Below are 15,179 nucleotides of genomic sequence, written 5' to 3'. Positions count from 1 at the left end.
GGCTTGTCTGGTTACAGTATATAAAGCTACCTGAAGAAAATTACAGGTGTTCTATTTGATCCTATTAGTACCACGGTCAGGCAGCTAGACTATTTACATTTAGTACAGTGCGTCCTGCTCACAGTGTACAGCTAGATCCGTTCCTGTTATCTTCCTACTGACAGGCAGGCTTGTCTGGTTACAGTATATAAAGCTACCTGAAGAAAATTACAGGTGTTCTATTTGATCCTATTAGTACCACGGTCAGGCAGCTAGACTATTTACATTTAGTACAGTGCGTCCTGCTCACAGTGTTCAGCTAGATCCGTTCCTGTTATCTTCCTACTGACAGGCAGGCTTGTCTGGTTACAGTATATAAAGCTACTTGAAGAAAATTACAGGTGTTCTATCCCAGCTTAGTGCAGCTACAGGCCATTAGTATGTCTGGAAGGCCAAGAAGGAGAGGCAGACAGTCACAAGCCAATAAGAGAGGGCAAGCAGGCTCTGTGTCTAGTGCTGGTCGTGGAGACGGTGCATCCTCATCAGCACGTGGCCATGGGACACGCTTGGCCTTTTTTTCGGCAGCTGGCCGTGTTGAGCCGCAACATGCGGAAGACTTGGTCGAGTGGATGACCAAGCCGTCCTCATCCTCCTCATCCTCTCTCACCCATGCCCAGGGTGCTTTGTCTGGCAAAGCAGCGGCCTCTTCCCTCAGCTCAATGTCATCAGTGACTCCTTCCCTAGCTCCACCATGTCCTCATGAGGATTCCCTCGAACTGTTTGACCACAGTGTTGGGTACATGCTCCAGGAGGATGCCCAGCGTTTGGAAGGCTCTGATGACGATACTGAGCTCGATGAAGACAGTAACATGAGCGCGGACAGAGGGGGTGCCCAAGAAGGACAGCAATCTGGCAGTCATGCTCCCCCTGCTGCAGCATACTGCCAGGTTTGCTCCAGTGATGAGGAGGGAGGGGATGATGAGGTCACTGACTCAACGTGGGTGCCTGATAGGAGAGAGGAGGAGGAGGAGGAGGAGGAGGAGGAGGAGGCGGCAGCACATCACCAACGAGGCAGGATGCCCTCCAGGGGCCAGCCTAAGGGCAGCACATTGACTGCATCACACCCCAAAGCTCCACATGTGCAGGGCGCTGCAGTCTCTGCGCGTTATTCAAAAAGTTCTTTGGTGTGGGCCTTTTTTGAGACGAGTGCATCAGATCGCACCGCTGCTATTTGCAACATATGTCTCAAGCGTATCTCGCGTGGCCAAAACATCTCCCGCTTGGGTACCACATGCTTGACCAGACATATGTTGACCTGCCATGCAGTTCGTTGGCAAGCGTATCTAAAAGACCCACACCAAAGAACAAAGAGGATCTCTCCTTGCTCCTCATCAGCTGAGATTTCCAACCCCACTAGACCTTCAGTCCTCTCTGAGACCTGCAGTGAGAGGAATGAAGGTGTAGAATTAGGTGTGTCACAGCCAAGTACTTGTGGGCAATCTGCTTTTGGTACACCGACGTCAGATTGTACCAGGCAAATTTCCCTGCCCCAGCTGCTGCACCGCCGAAAGAAGTTTGCTCCCAGCCATCCACATGCCCAGCGGTTGAATGCTAGCTTGGCAAAATTGCTAGCACTTCAACTGCTGCCTTTTCAGTTGGTAGACTCTGCCCCCTTCCGTGAGTTTGTGGAATGTGCGGTTCCTCAGTGGCAGGTACCCAAACGCCACTTTTTCTCACGGAAGGCGATTCCGGCTCTCTACCGGCATGTGGAAGGCAATGTCCATGCCTCGCTGGACAGGGCGGTCAGCGGTAAGGTGCATATTACCGCTGACTCATGGTCCAGCAGGCATGGACAGGGACGTTACCTAAGTTTCACGGCGCATTGGGTGACTCTGCTGGCAGCTGGGAAGGATGCAGGACAAGGTGCAGTAGTGTTGGAGGTTGTTCCGCCACCACGCCTCCAAAATGCTGATTGTGACACACCTCTCTCCTCCACCCCCTCCTCTTCTTCTTCCTCCATGGCCTCTTCCTCGGAACCAGCGGTGCTCCGTAGGCGTTCAAGGGGCTACGCAAGTACGCAGGCCAAAAGATGCCATGCGGTGCTTGAGCTGGTGTGCTTGGGGGACAGGAGCCACACTGGGGCAGAGGTTCTGTCAGCTCTGCAGGGGCAGGTTCAGAGGTGGTTGACGCCACGCCAACTTAAGGCAGGAATGGTGGTTTGCGACAATGGCACCAACCTCCTCTCTGCCCTCCGACAGGGACAAATGACCCATGTGCCCTGTTTGGCTCACGTCCTTAACTTGGTGGTGCAGCGGTTCTTGGGCAGGTACCCGGGCTTACAGGATGTCCTGAGGCAGGCCAGGAAAGTCTGTGTGCATTTCCGCCGGTCATATAATGCCAGTGCTCGGCTGACGGACCTCCAAAAGGAGTTTAACCTGCCCAAGAACCGCCTAATCTGTGACATGCCCACCAGGTGGAACTCAACGTTGGCCATGCTGCAGCGGCTGCACACGCAGCAGAGGGCCATCAATGAGTACCTGTGCGACTATGGCACCAGGACAGGGTCAGGGGAGCTTGGTTTTTTTTCCCCACGCCAGTGGGCCATGATCAGGGATGCATGCACTGTCCTGTCACCATTCGAGGAGGCCACGAGGATGGTGAGCAGTGACAGTGCATGCATCAGTGACACTGTCCCCCTTGTCCACCTGTTGGAGCACACGCTGCGTGGAATAATGGACAGGGCACTTGAGGCAGAACAGAGGCAGGAAGAGGAGGACTTCCTTAGCTCTCAAGGCCCCCTTTATCCAGACAGTGTTCCTGCGTGCCCGCCGATCACACAGGAAGAGGACGAGGAGGAAGAGGAGGAGGAGGAAGATTGTGTCAGTATGGAGGTGGAGCCTGGCACTCAGCATCAGCAGCAGTCTTTAAGGGATCAGTCCCAAGAAACACATGGACTTGTACGTGGCTGGGAGGAGGTGGCTGCGGACCATGTCGTTCTTAGTGACCCAGAGGACTCCGGACCAAATGCCTCAGCAAACCTACGCTGCATGGCCTCCCTGATCCTGCAAAGCCTGCGTAAGGATCCTCGTATTCGTGGTATCAAGGAGAAGGACCAATACTGGCTGGCAACCCTCCTTGATCCACGTTACAAGGGTAAGGTTGCGGACCTTATCTTGCCATCGCAGAGGGAGCAGAGGATGAAACATCTTCGGGAGGCCTTGCAGAAAGGTCTGTGCAACGCGTTCCCAGAGACTGGGAGGTTACAAACTCCTGTTTCTGGACAACGTGTTGCTGAGGCTTCGGTCAGTCAAAGAAGGAGCGGTGGAGAAGGTGGCCGTCTGACCGATGCGTTCAGACAATTTTTTGGTCCGCAGCCCCAAGGTATGATCGGTTCCAGCAACCATCGCCAGCGTCTGTTTTACATGGTGCAGGAATACCTAGGGGCAAGATCAGACTTGGACACCTTTCCCACCGAAAATCCTCTGGGTTACTGGGTCTTGAGGATGGATCACTGGCCAGAGCTTGCACAGTATGCAATTGAGCTACTGGCCTGTCCTGCATCCAGCGTTCTTTCGGAACGCACATTCAGTGCTGCTGGAGGCGTGGTAACCGATCACAGGGTGCGTCTGTCCACCGACTCGGTTGATCGGCTGACCTTCATAAAAATGAATGAGTCTTGGATCACCACCAGCTACCAAGCACCTGATGCTGATGTAACCGAATAATTTTTTTTGAAATCTCAGATCCCTTCAAAGACTGCCTATGCTGATGCTGAGTGACTATCCCTGAGTAATTATCCTCTTCCTCCTCAATCATCACGCTGATAGCTTGTAAGAACATTTTTGGTTCTGGGCGCCACCACCAGTGCCTAAGGCACAATTTTTCAGCCCCTGTTTAACAGGGGCGTGTAATTACAATTTTTGATGTAATACTTTGCAGCAGGGCTCGTTCCTGCATTCCAACTAGAGTGTCTGTGAGGGGTTGCAGTGTTGTGGCACCAGCACCAGTGCCTAGGGCCCAATTTTTCTGCCCCTGTCTAACAGGGGCGTGTAATTACAATTTTTGATGCAATACTTTGCAGCAGGGCTCGTTCCTGCGTTCCAACTAGAGTGTCTGTGAGGGGTTGCAGTGTTGTGGCACCAGCACCAGTGCCTAAGGCCCAATTTTTCTGCCCCTGTTTAACAGGGGCGTGTAATTACAATTTTTGAAGCAATAATTTGCAGCAGGGCTCGTTCCTGCGTTCCAACTAGAGTGTCTGTGAGGGGTTGCAGTGTTGTGGCACCAGCACCAGTGCCTAAGGCCTAATTTTTCAGCTCCTGTTCAACAGGGGCATGTAATTACAATTCTTGATCTAATATTTCACAGCAGGGCCCTGTGAGGGCTTACAGTGTTGTGGCCACAGCAACACCTAAGGCCCAAATTTCTGCTGAGTATATAGGGCAGGACCCTACTTTCAAACATCTAACTTACAAACGACTCCTACTTGCAAACGGAAGGAGACAACAGGAAGTGAGATGAAATCTACCCCTAGGAAGGGAAATTCTCTCCTGTAAGAGTTAATATGGGAAAACAATTTCTCCTTTCCACTGATGCTTTCCAATCCTTGTTCCACAAAAAAACCCAAATTTTCAAAAAACATTTTTCATTGGGACAAAAAAGTGAGGTGAAATCTTCTGAAGAGGAGGAAAGACAGCAAAACAAATGTCACAGGGGTGATAACCCTTCCCTATGTTTTCCAAAAAGCTTAGAAAAGATTTTTTGGCTGGAGCTAAACACGTTAAAAATGTTCAAAATTACAAACAGATTCTACTTAACAACAAACCTACAGTCCCTGTCTTGTTTGCACCGCCTGTATACTGCTGTTCAGAGTATATAGGGCCTGGTGGCCCCACACCTTTCCTTATTTTAATTTGGGTGCGGGGTTCCCCTTAATATCCATACAAGACCCAAAGGGCCTGGTAATGGACTGGGGGGTACCCATGCCGTTTGTCTCACTGATTTTCATCCATATTGCCATGACCCGACATGACATTAAACCCGCAAGCAGTTTTAAATGAGATTTTTTCCTTTAAAAATGACATTTGGTGCAGGGACTGTTCTAAACATGGGAAACATGCGTCACTTTACAGGCATACTATAGACACCCCCCAGGTACGATATTTAAAGGAATATTTCACTTTTTTTTTTTTACTTTAAGCATCATTAAAATCACTGCTCCCGAAAAAACGGCCGTTTTTAAAAGTTTTTTTTGCATTGATACATGTCCCCTGGGGTAGGACCCGGGTCCCCAAACCCTTTTTAGGACAATACCATGCAAATTAGCCTTTAAAATGAGCACTTTTGATTTCGAACGTTCGAGTCCCATAGACGTCAATGGGGTTCTAACGTTCGTGCGAACTTTCGGTCCGTTCGCGGGTTCTGGTGCGAACCGAACCGGGGGGTGTTCGGCTCATCCCTACTTTAGAGTAATTACATTGTATGTTTATGAAATAACCATCTGAAGTTGACATAAAATCTATTACCAGTCAGCGAGACCAGGCTGACAGATTGCCACTAAAGCTGGCCATACCCTGTGCAAATACCTCCTGAATTGGCCGAAATTCGAACTCTCTGGCCCTGTTGGCACCACCCGGCTTGACAAACTTCAATTGAAATATCAAAGGAGTCAAGTGGAAAATTGCTGCACTGTGACTGCATCCAATCAGATGCAGCCATTGTTCGAGTATATGCCTGACTATAACAATTGGTATGGGAGATCCCTCCCTCCCAACCATTTAGCAGGGCTGATCAAGAGAAATCAAAATGTGTATGGCCAGCCTTAGTGAAGGAAAAGTAGACAAAATCATAGCCAGGTATCTTAAAAATCAGCTCCCAACCTATTTGAGGTTAAAAACAGAGTGATGCTAGCTATGGTTCATCCTAAGGTTAAGGCAGTTTTATGTGGCAATGGATCATTATGATCCCCCACACTCTGATTACATTATTTTGCTTGCAAGCTGATGGATTCTTGCCATTTTGTGTTGTGCCACCTAACTACCATTACCACCTACTAAACCCCCCGGGACATGGGCCTTCCCTTATCCCCCTGCTTTCTTTCCTCCTCTACCCCCATTTACTTTTCATTCTGTCATCCTTAATCCCTATCTTTCATGCCAATCTTTAGGCAACCTGGGTCCCCCAGTTTGCCACTCATCAACACCACTGACACCTAGTTGTGTTTAACCACATCCTACTATTCCCTACCATTTATTATCTAATTTCTACTCTAGAAGGGCACTCATGATGCCCCAATTACATTTGTTTTTTTGATATTTGAACAAGTGGGCCACCAACCACCTATCTTTTAGTATAGCTTCTGGTTATTTAACTTTGCTCAGATGTATTTTATGTACCATGACATGTCAATTGGATCCTTGCTTATCATGTTTGTAATATGAGTATTGCATTATGACCAGTGTTAATTTTGACGTCAAATTTTGGGGGAATTTTAGTCATAGGGGGTGATTTACTAAACCAGGAGCATGCAAAATCTTCTAGGTTTTTTTGTCAAAGCTTAATTTAACAAGCTGAAGTTAGAAGCTGATTGGCTACCATGCACAGCTGCACTAGATTTTGCATTCTCCCATTTTAGTTCATAGTCTTTTGACTAAAATGCCATATTAGTTTTAGTTGTATTTTAGTCATCTGAATTGTTTTAGTTTTAGTAGTATTTTAGTCAACTAAAATCTCCAGTACATTTTAGTTGACTAAATTCACTCTAGACTTCTAAAATCGAATGGGTTTAGTTAAATTGTAATGCATTGTAAGCATTTCTCTGGAATTTCTGAACTCATTATATATATTGACATACAAGGGCTCACTGCACAATAATCATAGATGCATATATGCTATAATGTTTACTATCTTATTTCTTTTCTATGTATTTGTTAACCTTAATAAATTTGAATAATTTTATATTGCTTCTTCTCCATTGTTTCTTAGCCTATAAAGTCTGCTCCCCTAGTAATACTCAGTACTACCTTATTTTTGTGAACTCATTATATACTCCTGGATGAAAAATTGAATAACGTTATTGTTTATGGTATTAGGGTTTGACCGTGCACTAAAGACACAGATTTAGCCATTGTGATTTATAATCAGTGTTAATTTTGACCTCAAATTTCAATTTAGTTTTAGTCATAGTCTTTTGACTAAAATGCCATTTTAGCTTTAGTTGTATTTTTGTCTTCTGAATTGTTTTAGTTTTAGTCGTATTGTAGTCATCTAAATTGTTTTCATTTTAGTCGTATTTTAGTTGACTAAAATAGTGCTAATCTCATTGAAGAAAATATTTTCGTCATCGAAATTAACACTGATTATGACTGAATTTCAAGAAAGATCAGCTCTCATTAATATTCTTATTATTATCATTAAGCTGATCACATTTACACATCTACTCATGTCTCTGAAGAAGACTACAGGCAGCACATGAAGGTGTACAATATACCTATGATATGTACAATTTCTCAAATTAGAATTATGCAGACATGTGTTTTCTAGAGTCCATTTTGAGTGATTACTACAAAATACGGTATATAAAGTTACCCAGAACCCTTTGCTGATTATTGTCTCTAGATACGGATATTGTCTGTATATGAAGGCACAGTTGCATGTTGTGATTTCCTTCCAATCCATGTAGTCAGAGCCGGCTGCTGCAGGAGAGTGAGGAAAGGCTTAAGCATCCAGTAATAGCGCTTTATTGTACTGTAGTTACGCTCACATATTCATAATTGAACAGCTCAGCCAGTCGGAACCGCACATTTACAAATTTACATTCCAATATTTTCACAAGGAAAATGCTTAACGTGACCCAGAGCAGCTTATCCAGCACACATCTTCCAGGCACAGCCTGTACGGATGTTCCTACAGAGCTACCTCCTCCATCGATAACAAAGCATGGACCCTACAAGCTCAAAGCAAGGATTTTCAATAAGGTTCTTTGCAACCTTGAAATTGTTGAAAAAGAGGATATTTAAGGAGGTATCACAAATTAGGTAAATTGAACCTCTGCTTTACCCATGCAAGGCAAAACAATGGGTTTAATTTAACAGTGGCCCCACCAGCTGTACTTACACACTTTCCTTTCAGCTCACCTACCACTCCTTTCAGAGTAAAGAGGTCCTATTTTCTCAATCTTTTCTCTTGCCTTAAATTTGCCTGATCTATTTCCCCACATCAGCCAATCTAACTGTTTTCATTGCCCAATGCTTAGGATAATACTCTACTGAAACACTTTCATTGATTTTAATTAATTGCAAAACCTGCACATCTTGACAAACATGATGACAAGGAGCAGCACGAGAAGATAGAAGAAGTTCACAGCTTTGGACCAAAACAAAAGGCTATAAAAGGTACAGTTTAAACTGGTGAGAGGTGAAAAAACTGCACTACTGACACATCTCCTTTCAGCTCTAAATTGTGTTGCCTAAAATGGATTTGGTAAACCAGAGTGATGGACAAATAATGCAAATACCAGAACATGGTATCCTAAAACTGAATGCAACCAATGAAGTGGTTTCATTGCCATGCTGCCTTCATCCAATGTGTTGGCCCTAAAAGTCAGGCATGTCCATTACACAGTTCTAAACCACTTATTTTTTGGGATGATAACTGGGCCAAGTACATGTACCTTCATCTTAAACATGGGTGTCTTTATACACATTCCAACCTCAACAAAATTACCAATTTTAGTAGGATGTGTTCTTCAACTAGTATGGTTTGCCCATTTAAACTTATTTCAAAAATATAAATGTATATTATCTATATGCATACAATGCAGAGTAATAGGAGATACTCCCAGTCTAACTCCCAATGCAAAGTGCAGCACACAGAAGAGACTTCTTCAATAATAGAAATGAACATAATTGCTAAAAGTCTAAATCCTTGGCTTGACAATGGCACACCTGCAACTGCCATTGACTCCTATGTCCATTCCTGTGCTTGAATTATGCTCATATCACTGTACTGTATATAATGATAAATCGCATAAACTATATATAGCTATTGTGATTTTAAATAATATGTATATGTAATATATATATATATATATATATATATATATATATATATATATATATATATATATATTGTACATACATTTTTTTTTTCATTTTGGCATCCTCACTGAACAAAAATCAACCGAGTAGAAAGTGTTTTATCAGAGCCACATACCAAAGTGTTGTTATCATTGTTAAAATCCATCTTGCCAGCAAAAGGCCCCCACGTCGTTCCAACTGGAAGCTGCTGTCGGCTGTGAATCCTCCGCTCTCCATCCTTCTGGAACGCTTCCAGCTCTCCTACAGACACAGAAAACGAGATGCTGAATACTCTTTCTTGACAACGGTCACATCTCTCTGTTTGTTTTACAGGCCTGACACAATCTGAAATGACTTACAGTTGTCAAAATAAGTGACTGCAGACTTGCATTAAAATAAAATGAGGTGATTTATTTTTGTTACGCAGATGAGAACCTTATTTTCCAAGTAATTAGCTATCCGTTCTTACCTTATATAGTTTTGATTTGGTTACGGTCAAGGGATACGCCAAATGACGATACAAAAATAAAAGCCTTTATGAAGGTTCTCTTAGATATACTGTAGATTGTATGTGAATGAGATCAGCATAATGAAAGTAATCTTCCCAGGAATTTTTCATCATTGAAAAAATGTACGGTATAAGGGTGTATTTATCAATGTCTTCACCTAATGCTGTGTACACACGACTGGACTTTTCGGCATCAAAGGTCCGACGGAATGAATCCGTCTGACAATTTGATCATGTGTGGGCTTCATCGGACCTTTTCTGTCTAAAAATCTGACGGACTTTAGATTTAGAACATGTTTCAAATCTTTCCGACGGACTCGAGTCCTATCGAAAAATCCGTTTGTCTGTATGCTAGTCCGACAGACCAAAAATGACGCTAGGGCAGCTATTGGCTACTGGTTACAAACTTCCTTATTCTAGTCCGGTCATACGTCATCACGTTTGAATCAGTCGGACTTTGGTGTGATCGTGTGTAAGCAAGTCCATTTAGTTGGAACTCCGTTGGAACTCCGTTGAAAAGTCCTTCGGGGTTGAGTCCAACGAAAAGTCTGGTCGTGTGTACACGGCATAAGATTCACCCAATCCTTACCCAAGATTTACACATTGTTTTAACATAGGATTCAATTGGAAACTTGAGTGAGTTTTGGGTGAAGTTGTGTAAATTTTGAACAGGTCCCCAAGTATAATTTAAGTTTTATTACTACCTGCTGTTGTGGTATATTTATACTGTATATCATTAATGAAAGAGGCACAGGTCTGACACATATGACTATACTTTTGTCAATAGAATAGAAATAGAATAGAAACATTTGTCAATAGAGTTTTACTGAGCATAATATTATTAATAATAACAGTCATCATCACTTATTTTTATAATAATAATTAAAAATTTTTTTTTTTTTTGAGGGGATGGGGTTTAATTACAGGTTACAACACCTACAACATCATCTGCTAGGAAAATATGGCATCGTGGCACAACCATAAAGTCCATCTCAGGGCTAAACTCTCACTTTATGAGTTTTCTCAGTCTTGTGAGGGAAAACTTTCTCACCTAAGTTCCTCTGCCCAGGTTTTTTCCTGGTGCCTTTTCAGGATCGGGGGAACGTTACTACAGTTCTGTGCTAGCTCCATTGCCCTTTTTCTGGCATTACCACTACAGTCTCCTTTTCTGGATTCTAAGAGGACCTTGTCACTGGAAAGCTAAAACGAAGTGTCCACATCATGCATGCAGTGACATGAGTTCCTGAAGAAGGACCCTCCTCTGTACAGAGAAGAAGAGAGAAGACTTGGGACTGGAGCTCACCATGGATTTGGGTGAGTAAAAGGGACATTTAGGTAGGGTTTTCTTGCTAGTGATTGGTTAAAGGGTGAAGGGGGGATTGTGGTGTGAGTATTAAGCTGGAGGGCAGTTATAAACAAGCACAGGCAGTGTTCCAAACATTGTTCACCCAATACTGCCTAAAAAATACCCTAAAGAAGCAAAAGAAACAATAGGCAGTTGAAGCTCAAGCTTGGAATAGTTCTCCTCTATTTTAGTTCTGGTGACAACTAAAACATTTCGATTTTTCTTGACTTTTAGTCCCAGTGACAGTGGTAACCAGGAAAAATAGTCACTGGGGGGGATTTACTAAAACTGGAGCCTGCAACATTTAGTGCAGCTCTGCATAGAAACCAATCAGCTTCCAGGATTTATTCTCAAAGCTTAATGGAACAAGCTGAAGTTAGATGCGGATTGGCTATCATACACAGCTGCACTAGCTTCTGAGCGCTCCAGTTTTAGTAAGTCTCCAGGTTCTCCAGAACGGGGACATAGACTGTAATAAAAACCTAACATCACTCTCTCCAAAGCTAAAAAAAAGTTTTATGTATTTTGTTTAAAATAGCTTTAGTAGCCAATAATGTTAGTTATTATTTCAAAGTTAATGGGAGTTTGCAAGATTGCAAGTTTGCATACAGCAACAGAGATCAGGAAACCTGCAGCCTCTTTAGAGTTGCAGCAATGAAAGCAGACAAATTAATACACATAATGAAGAAGCAGAGACGTGATAAGATGAAGGCTGACATCACTCAGCATTATCTTCATTCTCGTTCGCTTGTTCCTCGGCTACATGTAAGCAAATGTGATCTGATCGCCGAGACGTCCAAACTTGCATGTGTGATTCTGTTCAGTTTATAATCTGGAAAGGCTAAGTTTATACTTCATGGCTTCTCTTGTCTAATTATCCCAGTGATTATCAGTTCATGTCAACAGGGGAACAATCACCATCTCGCCCATGCATTCTTTTACAGTGACTCCATGTAATAAACAAGTTTTAAGTGGCTGCCTTGGGTTTGTGGTTACTCTTCTGCCTTTATAAGACAGGAACAAAAGTTTGCATTAGTTAAACAGTGAGAATACATGTACTGCATTTTATACGACGGAGTTTTCAGTATGTGATATAGGAATATGAAAATACTGGTTGTTAGTATGAAGTGTTTGTTTTTATAACAGGTATTTATAGTCTAGAACCATCAATTTATTTAGTGCTTTACATAATGTCTTCCAGGAGCTTACAATCTAAAGCTGGCAATAGATGGATTGTTCTAACCACTTCAGCCCCGGAAGGATTTGCCCCCTTAATGACCAGGCCATTTTTTTCGATACGGCACTGCGTCGCTTTAACTGACAATTGCGCGGTTGTGCAATGTTGTACCCAAACAAAATTGACTTCCTTTTTTTTTCACAAATAGAGCTTTCTTTTGGTGGTATTTGATCACCTCTGCGGTTTTTATTTTTTGCGCTATAAACAAACAAAGAGGGACAATTTTGGAAAAAAAAATGTTTTTTTGTACTTTTTGCTATAATACATATCCAAAAAAGAAATGTTTTCATCAGTTTAGGCCAATATATATTCTTCTACATATTTTTGGTAAACAAAATCGCAATAGGCATATATTGATTGGTTTGCGTAAAACTTATCGTGTCTACAAACCACGGGATAGATTTAGGGACTTTTATTTTTTATTTTTTTACTAGTAATGGCGGCAATCTGCAATTTTTAGCGGGACTGCAACATTGCAGTGGACAAATCTGACCCTGAATGACACTTTTCGGGGACCAGTGACATTATTACCTTGATCAGTGCTACAAAAATGCACCACTTAATGTAAAAATGTCACTGGCAGTGAAGGGGTTAACACTAGGGGGCAATCAGGGGGTTAACTGTGTTCCCTCAGCGTGTTCTAACTGTAGGGGGGATGGGCTACCAGGGACATGACAGAGATCACTGTTCCTGATCATTGGGAACAGTAGATCTCTGTCATGTCTCCTGTCAGAATGAGGATCCGACTTGTTTACAAAGGCAGATCCCCATTCTGCCTCTGTACTAGGCGATCGCGGGTCGCCAGGGGACAAAGAGTCTGCGCGACCAGCGGGCGCCTGCACGAGCCCCCGTACAGCTACGGCAATTTGTGCAGGAGAGCCAACCTGCCGCCGAATAACGACGGTAGCTGGTCGGCAAACAGTTAAGTGAGGTAGATGGAGGAATCCTCCCTGCAGAGACATTGTATTCTGAAACAGGGACTCTCCACTCTCAGAATACACTGATCAGCAGCTGAAGCCCCTTGGTTGCAACTGTTGATCAAGAAATTTATGTAGATAGGCGCAGTTAGCAGCTTTGCCACTAGGTGGTTCTGAATCAGAATAGTGTCTGGTACAGCAGTGGTACCTAGTGGTACTAGCCGTTAGGCCCTCCCACAAGTGATGTCAGGGATCAGCACCCATATATAAACTAGAAGGGTAGGGACTCTCTTGGGGCATGGGAGCCAAACACCCCACTCCTGTGAGGATGTAACCAGCACATGTAGGCCCTGGACAGAACCGGAGGCCAGGTGGATTAGACCTGTATGCTAAGGTGGATTGCAAAAGGCCTTTCAGGCCAGGCTGGAGATCAATGTATGAGGCCGCTTCCCTTGAGGGGTCCAAGGAGAGGTGAACCCAGCTTGAACGTGTTTACAGAGAACACAGTCCTGTGAGTACTGATGACCCGGGGCAGAGGAGAGACTAGAGGGAAGTGGCTGTGAGGTGCTGCACGTGCTTTCACTTGTGACTACTGCGGACTATCCGCTTTATGAGATTGACTGTGTATGTCAAGTGACTCCAGATAGTATACCCTAGCGATGTGACTGACTTGCCATTCCCTGACAAACAATAGTAAAGTGCAGTAAAGCTAACTACCTTGTGGACATTCCTTCTTCTGATATAAATGGTCTATGTCAGGGAATGTTGTGAGACCTATGGCAAGACGCAGGGCATAAGAAGGTGGAGGGGTTGGCCTCAGCAAGTGGGATTGGGTTCTGGCAGGGCTGGATTGGGTGTCGGGCTTTGTGCTTGGACACCAAAACTAGCCGACCACAAAGCCCCTCTTACAAGCTCATTCAACAGAAGTCAATTGTTAGCGGGAGTGGCCAGTCATGGATCGAAATTAGGCCAGTCCATGCTCAATGGAAAAGTTTCAATACATCTATGGCCAGCTTAAGGTCCCTATCAAACATTCTAGTGCCACTTAAAGCAGACCTAAACTACATCTGAGCACTGCAATCTTCAAAGCAAACGTGCCCTTCCAAGCATGTCTCCATGCTTTATTTTGTTGAGAAATCACACTGAAAAACAACCCCCTAGCTTTTCTAGCCACGGCTATCTTGAATGAGTGCAGAGGATTCATGTAGCATTTACGTATTGGAACCCATCTACCCTTAGCTCAGGCATGTAGGCAGGATGGTGTGCTTAGCTGAGAAAGCTCCTCCTCTAGATAAAAGGAAAAAAATGGCCATGAAGACTCATGGGATGTATGTAATCAGTAATCATTTTGGTCTAGGCCAAAAACCAGGAAGCAACTGAAGTAATGGAAAAAAGTTTAAAAGAAGAAAATATAATATACCGTCCTATCTATATACTGAAGCTAGCAGCATAAGGGTTAAAAATAGTCAAAGTTGATTGAAAGCGTTTAATTCCACTTTAACCTACTAGTTATGCCCCGTACACGCAATCGGAAATTCGGCCAGCAAAAGACCGATGAGAGCTTTTGGTCGGAAAATGCGACCGTGCATATGCTCCATCAGACTTTTGCTGGCGGAATTCCAGCCAGCAAAAAATTGAGAGCATGTTCTCAATTTTTCGGTCGGAAAAAGTTCGGAAATTCCGATCGCATGCTGGAAAGCATTAAACTTCATTTTCTCGGCTCATCGTAGTGTTGTACGTCACCGCGTTCTTGATGGTCGAAAGTTCAGCGAACTTTTGTATGACCGTGTGTATGCAAGGCAAGCTTGAGCGGAATTCCTTCGGAAAAACCATCCAAGATTTTTCAGACGGAAATTCCGCTCGTGTGTACGGGGCATAAGTCTTTAGAGTGGGAAGAAAACCAACCTAAACTTGTAAGAGAGAACATGCAAACTCTAAAGCCTGGTACATACAATGAGATTATTGAACGAATGATGATCTGTTTTTTTTGCATGCTAGTCTCCATATCGAAAATGAAGAGGTTTCTAAAGTTCCGAAAATTCTCGCATGACAGAACAAAAATTGGGACGTGATTGTATTGTATCACAATTGTATTTTCGGACGAAAACTGTACCGATTA

At 43.6% G+C, this 15,179-nt stretch overlaps 1 protein-coding gene across 3 annotated transcripts in view; it reads right to left on the bottom strand.

The window, feature by feature from the left end:
- ZFPM2 (zinc finger protein, FOG family member 2) overlaps positions 1-15,179 on the bottom strand; it is a 575,810-nt gene that overhangs the window by 332,269 nt on the left and 228,362 nt on the right. For all 3 annotated transcript variants that reach the window (XM_073632142.1, XM_073632140.1, XM_073632141.1), the window contains one exon: positions 9,190-9,314. In XM_073632142.1, the coding sequence (XP_073488243.1) occupies positions 9,190-9,314 (125 nt within the window). The remainder of the gene's footprint in view (positions 1-9,189; positions 9,315-15,179) is intronic.

The sequence above is a fragment of the Aquarana catesbeiana genome, linkage group LG05 (genome assembly GCF_042186555.1).
Source record: "Aquarana catesbeiana isolate 2022-GZ linkage group LG05, ASM4218655v1, whole genome shotgun sequence".
Taxonomy (NCBI): domain Eukaryota; kingdom Metazoa; phylum Chordata; class Amphibia; order Anura; family Ranidae; genus Aquarana; species Aquarana catesbeiana.
This window is presented reverse-complemented; position numbering and strand designations above follow the sequence as displayed.